Raw genomic sequence first — 16,266 nt, forward strand, 5'->3', positions numbered from 1 at the left:
TCATAAATCCAGCGGCGGTAATTGGTAGCGAGAAATGCGACTGAATTTGCACATGAATAGAGACGACACAAAGATTTGTGCAACATGCCCCCCCTCCTCCTCCCTCCCCCGCCTACACAAACAGCTCTCACATCATGTGCGAATATCCTTTCTCTGGCTCGCTGGTACTCCTCCTCCCTCTCCTCCATCGATTTGCTCCTGTTGTCAGCTTTCAAACGCATTCGAATCTGGCGAGGACACACACACACACGCACACACACACACACAAATGTCAGGGACGCCAGATTGTCCCACTCTTACCAACATGTCAGAAATGAAAGTGACAGCTTGGTAGAAAAAAACAAAAAAAAACATTCTTACACACACACACACACGAAAATAAAACACCTACCGAGCTGTCTTCGCGATCAAAGCTGGAGTTGTCTCGTTTGAGAATGTAGCGTTTCTGAAAATCGTCCGCCCTGTCGTCTTTGATGTGCTCCGAGAATTTCTGATCGGGTCTGTCGGTGAGTGGGGAAAGGGGGAGATAAACAAGTTTTCAGCGGCGGCTTAATTTCAAGCAGACGCTGACAGCGAACATATGTTCACCAACAGGCAAACTTTACGGATCCATCGATGGGCTGCGACCATTTAAATTCAGGACAGTGTAGTGCAAGGGGCTCACATTCTAGTGTTGGTGGTTTTGTTGATCACCACCGACTTCCCACTGGGGTCCACGTTGTGGTCCATGCCGAAGTAGGCGGCCACTCGGTGGAGCAGCATCCTGTGGTAGGACGTCATGGGTGGGAACTTTCTCTTATGGCTTCTGGAGGGAGACACCGAGGCGGTTCACGGATAAGTAGAAGTCTGTTGTTCTACACCAACACTACTACTTCAGTAATGTTGATCAATATTTCATACTTCCAAAGACACTAAAAGGAGACTTCCATGATCATAGGCAATAGTAAGGTCAGCTGCTAAATAATATCTAAATCATTGTGTCTTACTCATTATTGCTGATGAAGTCCAAGATGTCCTGTTCCAACTTCAGTAGCATGATTCGATCCCTAAATAGATAAATGACACACATTGAGGTTGTTTTTGAGACATCTGAAACGCAAAAATTGGGCTCATAATCATTTATGTTATTACTTGTTAGGTCATAAGAAACATAATCAATGATCAGATAGTAGTAGTGAGTTCCCTAAAGGCCCGGTCACAGCAGAAAGTAGCACAATAAAATCCATCTCTGTGTCTTCATAGGGCTAGTTGGTGAATACTGTGGCTAGAAAGCTAACGGCTAGCATGCTAGCCAGCAGGGATCAAGCTACTCTAAGGCCCGATCCCAATGTCCTGAACCCGGAACCCTACGTCCCAAACACTACATCCCAAACCCTGAACACTACATCCCAAACCCTGAACACTACATCCCAAACCCTGAACACTACGTCCCAAACCCTTGGGACTTTTTCTTTCCTTTACTACCGAGGCAATTCAAGCTCAGTCAGGGATCTCAACGTCTTCCAGGTCAAATAATCAATTTACTGTTTTTTGTCAAAACAGTATCATTAACCAAGGATTTAGAAAAAATAAACTCCATGATGAATAAATCATGTGTGTAAAATAAATAAATAGCCTATGCTTGCATCTCCACCAGTACACCCAATACTTAACACTGAACAAAGAACTAAACATCACAGTGTACAATATCCGTAAAGGTAGACTATGCATTCAGTACTCCAGGCGGGACCGGGGCTTTACGCTCAAACGATGACCTCCTGGGGGTCTCTGAGGTGTGGGTGTGAAGCGTACCTGGGGTTGCCCTTCAGCGTGTTGACCAGGAACTCGTGGAGATCTATCCCAGTTGAATCTGTGTAGTCTTGACTGGAATCTAACCAAGAGAGACACACATGACGTTCAGAGATTCCACCCTAAAAGTTAGCTGCTACAAACGTAATTTTCTGAATATAATGTCATTCATACGAATATTAATAATACGTTCCGGCCCGTTATCGCCACAAATTAACAATAAAACGCCCGTCATTCAACTATTTGTGAAGAAAAAAAAGGAAAAGTCAGACCACACGTCTGAGGGTGACATTGCTATTTAGTGGTTGTTATTGGTGTGACCAATATGGAAGAAAAAAAATGAATCTGGCAGCTTGTATCAGCAGCAGTGAGCTCTGCCAGCTGAACCATTTATGAAATGAGGAAGTGGTCGGGTAACGAAGTTGACACCAAAAAAAAAAAAAGCCCATGTAGGAGCGACAAAAAGGATGGGACCCATGGGTGGGAGTCGGGGGGGACTGGGCGGGTGTCTGGTGGCTATAATTGGTGGCTGCCTCATCAGCGGTGTTGCTCCGCAGAGGCGAAGCAGACACCTTTTACTCCGCCTGTGGGAATCCGTATAATTGCTTAACACCTTGAGCTCGTCGCAATTAACTGAATCACGGCAATTATCGGCCCGTAATGAGATATCATTTCGAACGCAGGAGCGCTTTCGGACAAACCTGAGGGCACTGACGAAAAAAAGAAAAGAAAAAAAGTTTACTTTTGGTATAAGATATAATTATAAGGATGAGAAGTGACATTGATTATCATTAAAGCATCTGGCTTCATTTTAAGTGACGCATGCGACCAAAATATATATATATATATATATATATATATATATATATATATATATATATATATATATATATATATATATATATATATATATATATATATATATATATAAAAAGATCTAGAGTGTGATTCTATTTAAAAATAGAAGTTCTCTATGTATGAATTCCATTTTTTGGGATGGGAAAAAAATCACATGCATCTTTCACGGGGTACGCAATGTTTATAAATGAGGCCCCAGGTGTTCCTGATGTAAAGAAAAGCCGAGGTTCTAATGGGAAGATTTCTGCTCCAGAGACTGTGACGCCCCGACAGCGGTCTCCTCACAACCGAAAATCTACGCGGACCCTTCTGAAAGCGAGCGCTGCGGTTTCGACAACATTTCCTCACCTCTCGACAGCATCTTTCTCGGCGTTTTCTCGGGCTTGTCCGCCTTGTCGCAGCTGTCCTCTTTCTCCGCTTGGTTCTGCGCGGCTCGCTCTTCCTTTTCAAAGGGCTGGAGGGGCAATCCATCCTGTTCGGCGGGCAAAAAGAAACTCAGATTGAGGAAAGAAAAACAAAAAAAAACAGACTGATTCACGCCTGAAACCGATCTTGCCGAGGTGTTTATTAAATGCTGTGTTAGTTAACACACACACACACACACACACACACACACACACACACACACACACACACACACACACACACACACACACACACACACACACACACACACACACACACACACACACACACACACACACACACACACACACACACACACACACACACACACGCAGCATTTTACAAGAGCTTGAAATACCAAATGTGACCCGAGTGTGCTCTGATCGAAGAATGGACATGAGGCGTTTCTTTTACAAACGAGGCACTCAATATGAGGGCGTTTTATTCTCCATGATCTTGCCTGGAGGTTCTAGGTTAATTAGAGGAATATCATGGGCGAAAGAGGTCACGGCAATAAACTCCCCTGCTTTCATCCAAACCTGAGTCCTTAAATTCCAAATCACATATGGCAATTATTGTGTCAGATTAGCTTGTGTGTTTTTATGACACCTGAAAAAACACGGCACATTTCAGTCCTTAAAAAGAGTTCGCTGTAATCCCTTTTCCGCTGTAAAAAAATACAATAAATTGACTGTGCTGCAATCTGAATGGAAGATGTTTTGGTGAGATCTATTAAAAATGGCCTTGATTTACCCCAGTCTTCCTCGCCGCACGCACGCGCACACACACACACACACACACACACACACACACACACACACACACACAGAGAGAGCAGAATCTGATTTGCTTTTCAGCCGATCCTACAAAAGGCTGAAAGGAAAGCTGAAGAGAGGCGCGCGCCGCAAAGTAGATTAAACGCACACTTTGGGAGGCCGACATCAGAGTGTGTGTGTGTGAGAGAAACGAATGAATGAAGGAGAGACGAGGGTGACCTGGTGGTGGGAGAGCAGCGCATGACCAGGGGATGTAAAAAAAAATAAAAGGTCACGAGTTCGATCCACGTAACAGCTGCGGAGCAAGATAATGAGATGCTGCGTTCCTGGATATATGTGAAAATGTAATATGCTAATGAGGAACGCGACTGACTAATTGCCTCAGCGAGACTGTGAGAGAGAAAAAACTGTGTGACAGCCAGTTCATACGTGTGTGTGCGTGTGTTTGTCAAAGCAAAAGGATTCTTTTTTTTCGTCTTTCTTTTTCTCCCCTGGCACGAAGCGGTGATGTTTTGCTACTCAATGCCACCCTCGGCATCACACGGAAGCCGCCCGGTTGATGTGCAGCTGTTGCGAGCTGCCTCGTTTGTTCCCTGACACCCATTTACCTCGAGATAAAGGAAAAGCAGCGTGAAGACGAATATGTAATGAACGCCCTGTCAGTCTCAAAACAAAAAAAAAAACTCGACTGTCAGCCGTTGATTGGGAGTTGACAGCGGGGGGGGGGGGGGGGATGCCTCGGACGGTCTTTAGATCCGTGCAGCCTTTTGTTAACGCTTACAGTTAGACATCGGAGACAATAATGCAAACTACGGGGAAATGTTCAGATTGGATCAAGGTCTGAATGAATATCGGTGTTCTTACAGCTCAAGGTGCTCTCCCTCTTCGTCTCTTTAGTGCTTTACCTCACCCCTCCAGGTTAGTCTACTGCAGAAGGAGTCTCGACTCCGGGCCCAATAAGGGTAGCGGGGGTGGGGTCGGGGATGAAATATCGGGAGTATTCAATTAGAGTGCTCCACAGCTGAGGTGCGGAAATTGTAATTTCCCCGACATGATTGATGGCGGTAATACGGGCCGTCGTGTGAGCGCAGGCGATGCGGGACCTCTGTGGGAATAAAACCCGCCCTCTGGTTGTGGGACGCTCGCTGCTGACTGGCTGAAACGCCTGGAACAAACACACCTGTGCGTGTGTGTGTGTGAAAGCATGCCAGGAGCTGTGCAGAGTGGCATGTAATGGAGAAAGTTCCTCCAGAGAGGAAAGAAATATATAAAAGAGTTGATTTAGCAAACTGGCGGCCGGCTCGCTGTTGGCGCTCTGCACTTCGCCGATGTGATGTTTTCATCGAGCGGCGGGTATTTAATCACAGCTGTCAGACGAAGGCTGCTAATCAAGCATTGGAGGTCTACCCGCTGTAATCGAGGGCTGATCCCCGGTCAGCACTTCAGCGTGTGGGCTTGTAGCTTGGGGACGTGGGCGGAACCACCTTTGTCACACCGGGGTTTGGATGAGATGACTGGGATGAGTTCTGCTCCGGATGTGGTTGCATGCGAGTTAGGGATGTGCCGGTATCAAATTTTCACTCTACCATCAGTGTGCACAAAACATTTCATGATATTATCATGGAGTTTGGTTTCATTTCAGATCGGCGCGAGTCTTTAAACCAAGTTCAAGTAGAAGACATACAGTAGACTGTATATAAGAGGTGGTAGTCAGTGTGGTTTGTGGACGGCCGTTTTGAAGCATCAAGTTCGATTTCGCCGTCGCAATCTTGGATTAGGGCCGTCGCCATGTTGTTTTCTCCGCAACCAATGGACAGAAGTTACCATATTTGGAATGTGGAGGAATGACTCTGGCTCTGGTAGCGGCAGCAACCTGTCAATCACAGTAAGCCCGCCTCTAAATGGACCATAATTTACTACATGAACATCATGCTGTATTGAAGAAGACTTGAAACTAGAGATTGAGACCATAAACTCATGTTTACAATGTTTACTGAGGTAATAAATCACCTCTCTAAATCGCTCCACCTCTAGTTTAGCAGCTATCGTCATAAAGGGTATCGTCGCCATCAGAATATTTCACATGCCGGATAGTGAATTGCATACCAGCACATCCCTCATGAGAATACACTTCTGGTCGTTCGGAGACGGTTACCTGAGGTGCTGCTGAAGGCTCAGGGATAGGGCAAGGAAAGGACTCTTCGCACACCGCCAGGCTCCGCACGAGCTTTAGCCTGGGGTTGGACTAAGGGAGGGTGCAGGTAAGTGGGCACAGTTAAAACCATGCACACACACGCCCGCACCACACACAATTGAATCAATATCATCACAGTGACAGGCCAAGAGTAAAAACAAATAACAGCCGGCGAGCACGATCGATTCTTGCAGGCAAACCATACAGCTTCAACATTTCACAGTTCAGCTGATAAAAATCTTTCCCCGAGTGACTGACGGCTGAAAAGATTGTAGACCAGCTGGCTGCAGATAACTTGATCACAACTACCCTGAATAAAAAAAATGGAGTACGCACTTTCACATAAACCCAAGCCTTGTCATGGTTTTTCCCCCCCTGTGGGAACATCAACAAGCGATGCAAGCAAGCACACGGGACATGTCCATTTATATTTTGCCCAGGCATGATTCACACCACAGCCTCCACTATCACTCATGTAATGGCATCTCAACACATTGCAGCTCGTCTTTAAAAATCGTCCCGAGCAGCGTGCTCGACAGGAAACACGGGTACAACTTCCAGCACACAACGCAATCCAAAGTGCACATTACACGGGTTGGAGCATCCTTGCACAGCATGCACATGTCGGAGCGTACCGTACCTTAGAGTACTTCACGGGCTGTCCATGGGGGGTGGGGGGGGGGGGATGCACAGGAGGAGAAATCAAACAAACCACAGAAGCTCGGTTCGGGCAAACAGGATTATTACTTCGAGAAAGTGGAGAAGTTTGAATTAAATATGACCGGCCTACATTTTGTGCATGCGTGCGCTACTTGCTCCTTAAAACAGAAAAAGAGCTAAACAAATTCATACCAAGGCAGCAAAAAAATAAATAACTTGTGTGTGTGTTCCTGTTGTGTTCGCATTGATCTGCGAAAAATTCCCTAGCGCGGCATGAAATCCTCAAGTTGAGCATTTGGCGTTTCCTGTGGAGCACAAATTAATTTTGCAGAGCATATGCTACCAAAGCGGCTGCACTGTGGCGCCCACACACACACACACACACACACACACACACACACACACACACACACACACACACACACACACACACACACACACACACACACACACACACACACACACACACACACACACACACACACACACACACACACAGCAGAAAACAAAAGCCAGACATGTGGCTGCGAGCGATTCGGGTCAGTTCTACGCGTTGCTCCCGGCTCCATTTAGCCGTCACGTGAATCAGACCCCGGTGCTGGAGGTGAGATGCAGAGAGCGGAGAGAAAGAGAGACCGGCCGCCACCGCAGCGTGTGAGACAGCTCGGTGCCTCTGCGCTTCACGCACCGTTGGCTCTGTGTGTGTGTGTGTGTGTGTGTGTGTGTGTAAAGCAGAAGGTCTCTCAGTGGCACGCATGGCGGAGCGGGCGAGACCTGGCAGGAGCCATCTCAGGCAAAATTGTAACAGAGCCCAGTCCTCTGCTTCCTAATCCCAACATGCGCGCGCGCACACACACACACACACACACACACACACACACACACACACACACACACACACACACACACACACACACACACACACGTCCTTCCCACCTGTCCTCTGAAATCAGAAAGGACAACCCCTCCCCTCTCTCATTGAGCTCGAGGGCCAAATAACACCTAGAAACCCCCCCCCCCCCCCCCAATCTCCAGCGACCTGCCGCGCCCCTTTTTTCTATGGCAGGTAATATGTATGGAGGAGAGGGAGGTGGGGGGAGAGGGCTGGGACTGTGAGCGCACCGCTACACCGGCTAATTGAGCGGCGTGGGGCCGGTGGGGAAACGAACAATGCCGGCAGGAGATAAAGGAATGGGGGGGGGGAAGGGAAAGGGCTGAAGTCAGCAGAAGTAGGACAGCCACCAGCCACCTGTCCTGCCGCAGAGGACAGGAGCTGGAGAGCTGTAGACAGATGGTGGCAAAGTCACCCAGTCTCTCTCTCTCTCTCCTCTGTCGGAATGCTTTTCCACGTTACACCTACCGCCGCTCCCCCCTCCCTCCCCCGTTTCTTACCTCCTCTATTTCTTAATATTTCAGGCATTTAACCGGTGCCCTTACACTGACGCGACGGAATTAACTTCGGCTCCTCCGCCGCTGTGAAAAATGACGAGTGGGAAAAGGTCAGGAGCATCGGCGTGTCTCTGAGGCGTATATCCCCGTGTGACCGCGGAGGGTGAGTTTTGAGGGAAAAGGGGCAGAAGAAGAGGTCTACATTTGAAGAGGTCACGAAAAACATGAGGAGGAGGAGACAGGGGTGCATGCAAAGTCGATTTAAGGTGAGATGTGCAAAGGAGAGGGACAGAGATTTAGCTTTAGGGGGTGAGAATTGAGGAAAAGGGCGACTTGCTTGGTGTAAAGTTTGACCAAAAACTCAAATCTCATTTGTTTTCTAAAATGGGGGAGATGCCGTTTTTGCTAAACAGCGGCCACAAGTGGAAATTACGGTCCAATCGTTTCTGAAGATCGCCTCAATTTGCTTGATAAGAAGATCGACACCAATCTAATGTCTCTCAGACTTTATGATAAGCTAATCGGGAGCTGGCTGTAGCTTCGCGGAGCAGCTCCCGGTGCGTTGTCAAACTGTTCCTCTCAAAGACGACATGGATAGGCCAAACCGTAGTGTCACAGCCGCGCGGGTGCCGTAAAGCCAGCTCGGTGTAGTCATTTAAACGTCAATATCTGCTATCATTAGCCCCTTTAATCTACTGGTCATACCAGACCAAGTAAGGCTGCAGCAGCAAAACGCCTGAGTGTATTGAATTGAGCAATGGTGCGTTTTATTGCTTATGAAGTCAACTTTATATATTTCCAATAGGAGGATTGTGTTATTTCATCCAACAAACGTAACGTAGTGTAAATGTAAGCTCCCTTTCTGCTCCTGCTGTTCTGGATGGATGCACCTTTAAAATGACTGCCACCTTCATGCTTCATTCTTCCCTCCCCCTTCATTCCTCAATACCGCGTCCCTCCTGCTTTCTCACCTTCCTCCTCTCCTTGATCCCTCGTCCCATCTCTCCCCCTCCCTCCCCCCCACGCTGCTGTCATTCTGTTCCTCGCCCGGGGGTAACGTAGACGCAGGAAGTCGGTAGATAAGCCAGGATTTGAGCTCCAGATTATCTGCCTGCCCGTCTCCCTCGCTCTGACTTCTCCCTTCCAACCACGAGGGTCAGATTGGCCTGAATCCTATTTTTAGGCTGTGACCAAAAGACAAAATCCTTCTCCCTTTTCCTGGATTTCCTCACCCGGGAGGCATTGCGCGTCGTTTTCGCCACCTGTGAGCGCAAACCTCTTCACTTGAAAAGGGCAAATTAAAAAGTGCAAATTTGCCCACGGTCCCAAAGCACATTCACTGCAATGACAAAGAGACCTAATTAATTAGCAGTTTATTTGAAAGTGATCTCAGGTGCCCTGAATCCCCCCCGGTAGATCCACCGCTTTACCGTCTCCCGCGGAGGATAAATGAGATTCACCAGTTTCCACGACCTAATGCTCTTTTACCACATTCGGGTTTCGGTAGTGGCCGACCTTCGCGAGGCAGAGTCAAGCCCCCGCATTATTATCTTCAGTCCGTGCAGTTCTGCTTTTCCGGGGAATAATAATATTATTATAATAGCCGAAGCTGCCGAGAAAATCCGTCTTGAACGCCGCGGGTGACAGGAGATCCCCGGGGCAGTTTGTGCTTGACGTTGACGGTTGCTGAATTTTCATGGAGACGAGTGTGGAGGAAAGAGTGAAAACCACTCCTGCTCCTCTAACCTCCCTGAGTAAATGACTATGTGACGGGTTATGGAAAACGCTTAAAAAAACGATATGAAGTCAAGTTTCGATCGAGTCTATACCGGTCGGTGTGGACATCAACCTCATTCAGTTCTTTACCTGTGCGTCCCTGTTGTTGTTGCTGCCGTGTTCGTCTCGGCCGCTCTGGCTCTGGTCGGCGACCTCAGAGTTGGAGGCGTTGTCCTTCAGGGGTGGGGGCGCGTCGGCGGCTTCGGAAACCTTCATTGTTTCAGTGTCGGCTGTGTCAGACATTCTCATTGCAAAGTCTTACTGGGAGATGCTGGCGAATGCGGAGAACCTGAAAGAGACGGGAGGAATGTCCGTGAGGGACGTTTTCTTTGAGGAATTACAAGAAGATGACAAAACGTTTAGATTGGTTGCATGTTAGGGGAAGCTGCTCTCCAAAATGGACAATTGGAGAGACCAAATATTATTTTGAGACAGTCAAGTAGTTTTTAAATTGGAGATTAGCTTGTAGCAGATATTTCAATGAATACGTCGGTACAGATGAACATGGCTTGCCCACCAGAGAGCAAAGTCAAGTTTATCATTCTAGAAGTATTCCACACTGTACATACATCGGTCATGATTCATTGAAAAAAATAATTTTAAAGATCTTAAATAAGTTAAGTGTGCGTGTAATAATAATAATAAAAGATTTGATATGGGTCAGTGTTTATTCCGTTAATGAAAACTATTAACATGTTCGTCAACGACCTTTTTTTCCATGTGATTGACTAAAACTAGACAAAAATAGTTACTTTTCTTTGACTAAGATGAGGCTTGAATGCATATACCAACACAATAATACACCTTTTCACTAGTTGTAGTATTTTATTTTTACACAAATAACTAAATTGCTTTGTACATTCAGAAATATACATAAACACTATAACACTGAGAATCCTGGGTGTGTCCAACGGCTGTGGAATCCTCCAGTCACTGTCCTCACCCTTCTTTTCTACATGGTGTAAAAGAAACAGTTCGTAAGCAACTTCAAACTAACCGTGGATACTGTACAGTAGGAAGCAACACCATAATCATTACATACAATAACACAGGCCTACATTAAAGGTATAGTGTATATATGAGGTATTACAATGACATTAAGGTCTAGAAAAGTAAAAATAGACGATAAACTTGACATGAAATAAGCTATTCTTCCATGAAGTAATAAATCAAACTTACTTGTTCAAGCTGCATCATTAAATCAGGCCCACAGCAAAGCACCTGCTCTTCATCCGCGGCGCGCTCCGTATCATTTTTCTCACGGGTTTTATTTTGAAAGAGCGAGCCACAACACTGCAGTGGTAATAGCGGGAATGACTTGCAGCACACGTGTGCAGGCGGCAATTTCCCACGGAGCCGCCCGACTAATGATTTCATAGCGGCCATTGAGAGTTGTCGTGGCGGTGGAAACACAGGTGCGACTAACGATCTTCACTGACGGGGAAACTCGATGTGTGCCGAGAGGAAGGTCTATGAAGTCGCCCGGCAGGCTAGGGAGGAGGAGGTGAGGGGCGGTTTGTGTCATCCACACAGCCTGTGATCATCAGTCACTCCTTTCTGTCGGTCTCACAGCTCTGCAGCTGCTCAGCCTCAGACAATGGACGCGATTGGACAAGACACAGCGGGGGGGGGGGGGGGGGGGGGCACAGTTAGTGTCCAGTGAGACAGCTTTGGGTTGCAGCGTCGGGTCTCCATTCAAAATAAACCTTTGACATCGATGTTTGGAAGTATCGGAAGGAGGCGGGGAGGGTCAAGAGCTGCACCCAACCGCCTTCAAGCGTGTTTTTTTTGGAGCACCAACAATTGGAAAATGAAGTTTGAAATGTGTTCATTCGAAGTGCGAAAGCTCAGAAATATCGACCATGTAGCGTTTTGGCGTTGTGTGAGAAAATATTCATGACAAAAACAGTTCAAAAATACATATTGACGTGTGAATACATTTTTTTTTTTAAAAACGCCCCCGATGTGTAAAGGCCTGAAACAAGGCCAGAAACACTCCTACTAAACCATATCAAAAGGTTTGATTTAGTATTAAAGTAAATTTGGTAACAAAATCCTTTCCGTAATATTAAGCTTTCACAGCAAAAATGTGGAAGAGCCTAAATAATTTTTAACTATACAAAAGGTATATTTTAAAAGTGTGTTTTCATTAGCTTGAAGTCGCAAAGGCAACGTTTCCAATTGAATTTTTGGGTGCAGTAGTCCAAAGAACGTGAATTACCAGCACACAGTATGTAAAGGCGGGAGGACCCGAAGGTGAATGGGTCCACTTTCTGATTTTACCGAAGAAGAAGAGCAGCTCAAGCATGCACATTGCACTCTAGACTACGGATGATTTAATGACTCGGGTTCAAACATTGAGAAGTTAATTCTGGGGCGAGTTAAAAAGAAAAAAAAAGAAAATTTAAAAAAAGAAAATAACTCATTAACATTAGCGGCTTTGCACCTATGGCCCGCTGCGTGAAACAATTGTGCAATGCCGTGACCTCCGTGTGTTGAAGTCGTGGTGCGAGCACATCCTGCTGATGTGCCCTCATTATGCAGTCGGGCCCCCACGTAGCGAAAACACACGCGCAGACACGCGGAGGGAGGGGCTGACATCTGCTACATGAGAGCTATGATTAATAGGTTAATTAGAAACGGGCTCGTCGGAATTCACATCAAACCTGGAAACGCACATGACAGCACCTGCTCTGTGCTCAACCGGTGCATTTCCGACCCCTCACCAATTTAGCGGGGGCCTCGACTCGCTTTTGCCCGGCAGTGATCGGAGGCCATTTTCCCCCACATGTGATCGGCGAGCGGCAAATCGGGGCCGGCCGAGACGCGATAGTTTACCTCCGTCCCAAAAGGGGCTGAGACGGCGAGCATTCCAGATTTCCCTCTACATGGGAGTAATTGACTTGTGGGCCGCTCTCCGCCGCTCTTCCGCCGTGCGAATGCGCCGCTAACCCAATGCCGCGAGAGGCTAAGAGGTTAGCCGAAATGCAGCTGGGCACCGGGAGAGTCAGATGTTGAATCTCAATGACCTGTCAGAGGGTTTGACAAAAAGCAACGCCGGCTGCTGCTGCTTTACATTATTTTTACATTCGGAGAGGAAAAACAGCTTAATACTCCAGAGTGCCGCGCGCTGCCTTTGAATATTTAGTGTCTGGCTGACATTTTGATGAGTGGAGTCTCTCGAGTGAAGATTTGCAATTTTGGGACAGATATACAGATATATATTTATATTTCTTTTCTTTCCAAGAGCCGGGCCTTGTGACGGATCGCCGTTTTCTCCGTCGCCGAATCATTCATTCTTCCGACATTATTTCATCACGGGACCGGAGCGTCGGACTAAATTTGGCTCCAGACTTTGATGCATTCCGACTTCGCCGTCTCGTCCCTCGCGGCGGAGGTAATTGCGCCGCGTGCCTGTTCAGAATCCCTGATGTTTTTGGCTGCATGAGTAATCTAGATCATCATTTGATCCTCAGCGTTGCATTAAGGGAACGGCTGGGAATTTAAAAAAGGAGCTGCAAATTGGTCTCTTATGAGGGAGACGGAAAACGGACATCACCACATTTTTCTTAGATTATATATATATATATATATATATATATATATATATATATATATATATATATATATATATATATATATATATATATATATATATATATATATATATATATATATATATATATATATAGCTCCCTTAATATTGTAATGTCATATCGTGGAATATATTATGTAATGATAGCTATTTGCTTTCATGATGCGATAACGTAGCAGGAGGGAAACGTCTAACTCGGTTTGCTCGATCTGAATGGATTTCTGCTCTCCAAGTTAACTGCACCAACACAAACCATTAGTTTGAAGATACACAAACCATAACTGTAAACTAGTTTGAAATTTAACGCTTGGCTGCCATTAACATTAGACAAAGTTTTCTCCATTTACAGCACATTTATTTGAGAAACACTTTATCACTGTGCTTCTAGCGGAGTCCTCGGCGTTACTATGCTGGTCTTAAGGCTGAAAATGTTTGTTTGGGTATTGGTTATTTTTGATCGAACTATTTTTTTGATAACATTGTACTACTGGTGGGGAAAACGGCTCTATGTGCTTTTGGGGAATAAGGTCAGGTGAGAATAATCAATGGTGTAGGTTTAAAGGAAATGAGCGTCTCACCGCCTATTCTTGACAAACAGAAGTAAAGAGGGTGACGTACTTGTTGCGTAGCCAGTGGTGGTCGCGGCGAAGGAGGATGCTGCTGGTGAGGTCGATGAGGCTGAGCCTGCCGGTGCCATTTGAGACTTCTCTGCCCATGTCTGCTTCAGCTGCTCTGAACGGCAACCGGGGCCTCCGACGCCCTCATGACCCCTGCTGACCTGCGGGCGAGAGAGGCACGGGGGGGGGTTAGCCGGGTCGGAGAGGTCAGGGGGGCGCACCGACACTCGGGGTCGAGCGGACTGACAGCGGGGGCTCTGGACGTCAGCAACTCTTTGAGATATCTGTGCGTCGGAGCAAAAAGAAAAAGTTGGGAGTGTGTATTTCTGGGACTGTGCGCCATGAATAATTGATGAGCGCAGAGATGGGAGTGCGGCTGAGGCAACGGGAGGAGGCACCCCCCCGCCAGCCTCGTAAAAAAAACAAAAAACCTTGAGCATTAGGAATTCAGGGAGCGGCGGGGGGAAGATGGCATTTCTCAGCTCAAAAATCCTCTGCCATTTGGTGGCACATAAATCGCCCGGCGAACAAGCTCTTATTTTCCAGCAAATTCCCCTCCAGCTGAACTGCAGCGCTATCTTTGGGTGGCATCTCTAAATGTGTTGTTTTGTTTGACCAGCAGTCCAAACCCCAAACTGCTTTAGTGTAGCGAGGCAACGATCTGACTGTTCAGGTCCCGATGCCGATATTTGGGTATCGGGTCGATACCGAGTACCGACCCGATAACGGTGTTTGATTAACAAGCTGTAGGCCCCACTGTGTGGAAGTGACACCGATAAGGCTCCACTTAAACATTGTAACGAAACATCGATACAAATTTACTGAATTGTTATTTATCCTTTATACAAATAAAGTCGCGAACCAACAACTTCAAAATGAACAGGAGTTCAAATCACAGTATATAACGTATAAACATAAAATGGAGTCGCATAGATCGGCCCCATTTTACCGATATGCGATCCAGCCGTGCGAGTCAGTATCGGCCTGATATCAATATCGGTGCATCCGTAGTTTACACTGGAACACTCTCCCTCCTCCCGTAAAATCTCCGGCTCTGTGTTGGGAGCAGCAGCCGGGGGCCTTGGCAGCGACGTGGCGCCATTTGGTGCTTTTAGCGGCCCTGACCAACCACGAGTGACCTCAACAGGACCGCTTAATGTTGAGTTCTCCGACTGCCGTTTGGCATTTCAGCAAATTTTGTGAGAGGGGGAAAAACGTCCTCTTCAGGCTGTCGCGTCTCTCCCTGGCGCTGGCAGACGGACGAGTGCGAGGCCCGAGGCAGGACTCATCCATCAATGTTGATGTCATTTCTATAATTACTTACATCTGGAGAGTACACAATGTAGGACACGCAGTTTGTGGGCGGTAATTTAGCACCGCGCGTTGGCGCTCTCTAGACAGCTTCCATCTTTTCCCCCTCTTATCGTTACCCTCCTGCTTCCCTCCTCTGGCGTGACGCGGGACCGTCGTCTCGCTGCTGTGGCTCTGGATTTGCGAAAGCGGTGCCAAATTCAAGCCGCCGCGAATAAAAGCGCCGGCTAAATGTCTGAAAAAAATAGGGGGGGCGGCAGCTCTGTGATCCGGTGCTGGTCCTGCAGCTATAAACGCACGCAGAGTGAAAAAGTTGTTCTGACAGCGTGAGTCCGGCCGTCGGCACTCCAGGTTTTATGACTGGAGCTGCTGAGCGGGCTTCGGGACTTCACACTGAGCCTCTGTGTGTGTGTGTGTGTGTGCAGGAGACTTGTCTTGCAAATGCTAATGGCTATGCACTGCAAAAAAAAAAGAAGAAGTTTTGACAGATGCAGGGAAGCGTCTACATTTGATTGGTACTCAGCAGCTTAAAAACACACCTTAGGACGCGCGCACACTCTCACACACACACGCAGTCTCACACACACGCTCAGCATGTGAACCGGTGCGTCTTCCAGCACTGTGCTGTGGCTGAACAGGGAGTGGTTCATTGGTATTGCGGTCGCCGCAGAGCGCAGCAACCTTAAAAGAGGCTCCCTGGGGTGTCTTTCAGAGTTTCACCGCCCCTTAACGCCACCTTTTATCGCTGTGCAACCTCTCTCTCTCTCATGCACACACACACACTGATGCATCACACCTGCACGCAATACCAGCACAAACACATGAATGTGTCAAAACCCAGAGATGCTCAATTACACAGGGAGCAATGCAGGATACATAGAAATAAATGTTGCACAA

At 47.1% G+C, this 16,266-nt stretch overlaps 1 protein-coding gene across 1 annotated transcript in view; it reads right to left on the reverse strand.

Annotated features, from left to right (window-relative positions):
* Nucleotides 1-16,266, reverse strand: part of LOC142952529 (R3H domain-containing protein 1-like) — a 36,408-nt gene that overhangs the window by 14,693 nt on the left and 5,449 nt on the right. The window contains 9 exon segments of the mRNA XM_076094292.1: nt 132-227; nt 392-500; nt 665-805; nt 987-1,046; nt 1,792-1,870; nt 2,995-3,118; nt 5,983-6,072; nt 9,937-10,135; nt 14,060-14,219. Of these exon segments, the coding sequence (XP_075950407.1) occupies nt 132-227; nt 392-500; nt 665-805; nt 987-1,046; nt 1,792-1,870; nt 2,995-3,118; nt 5,983-6,072; nt 9,937-10,095 (858 nt within the window). The 5' untranslated portion in view covers nt 10,096-10,135; nt 14,060-14,219.

Source organism: Anarhichas minor, unplaced genomic scaffold (genome assembly GCF_050575085.1).
Source record: "Anarhichas minor isolate MPS153535 unplaced genomic scaffold, ASM5057508v1 ptg000018l, whole genome shotgun sequence".
In the NCBI taxonomy this organism is placed as follows: domain Eukaryota; kingdom Metazoa; phylum Chordata; class Actinopteri; order Perciformes; family Anarhichadidae; genus Anarhichas; species Anarhichas minor.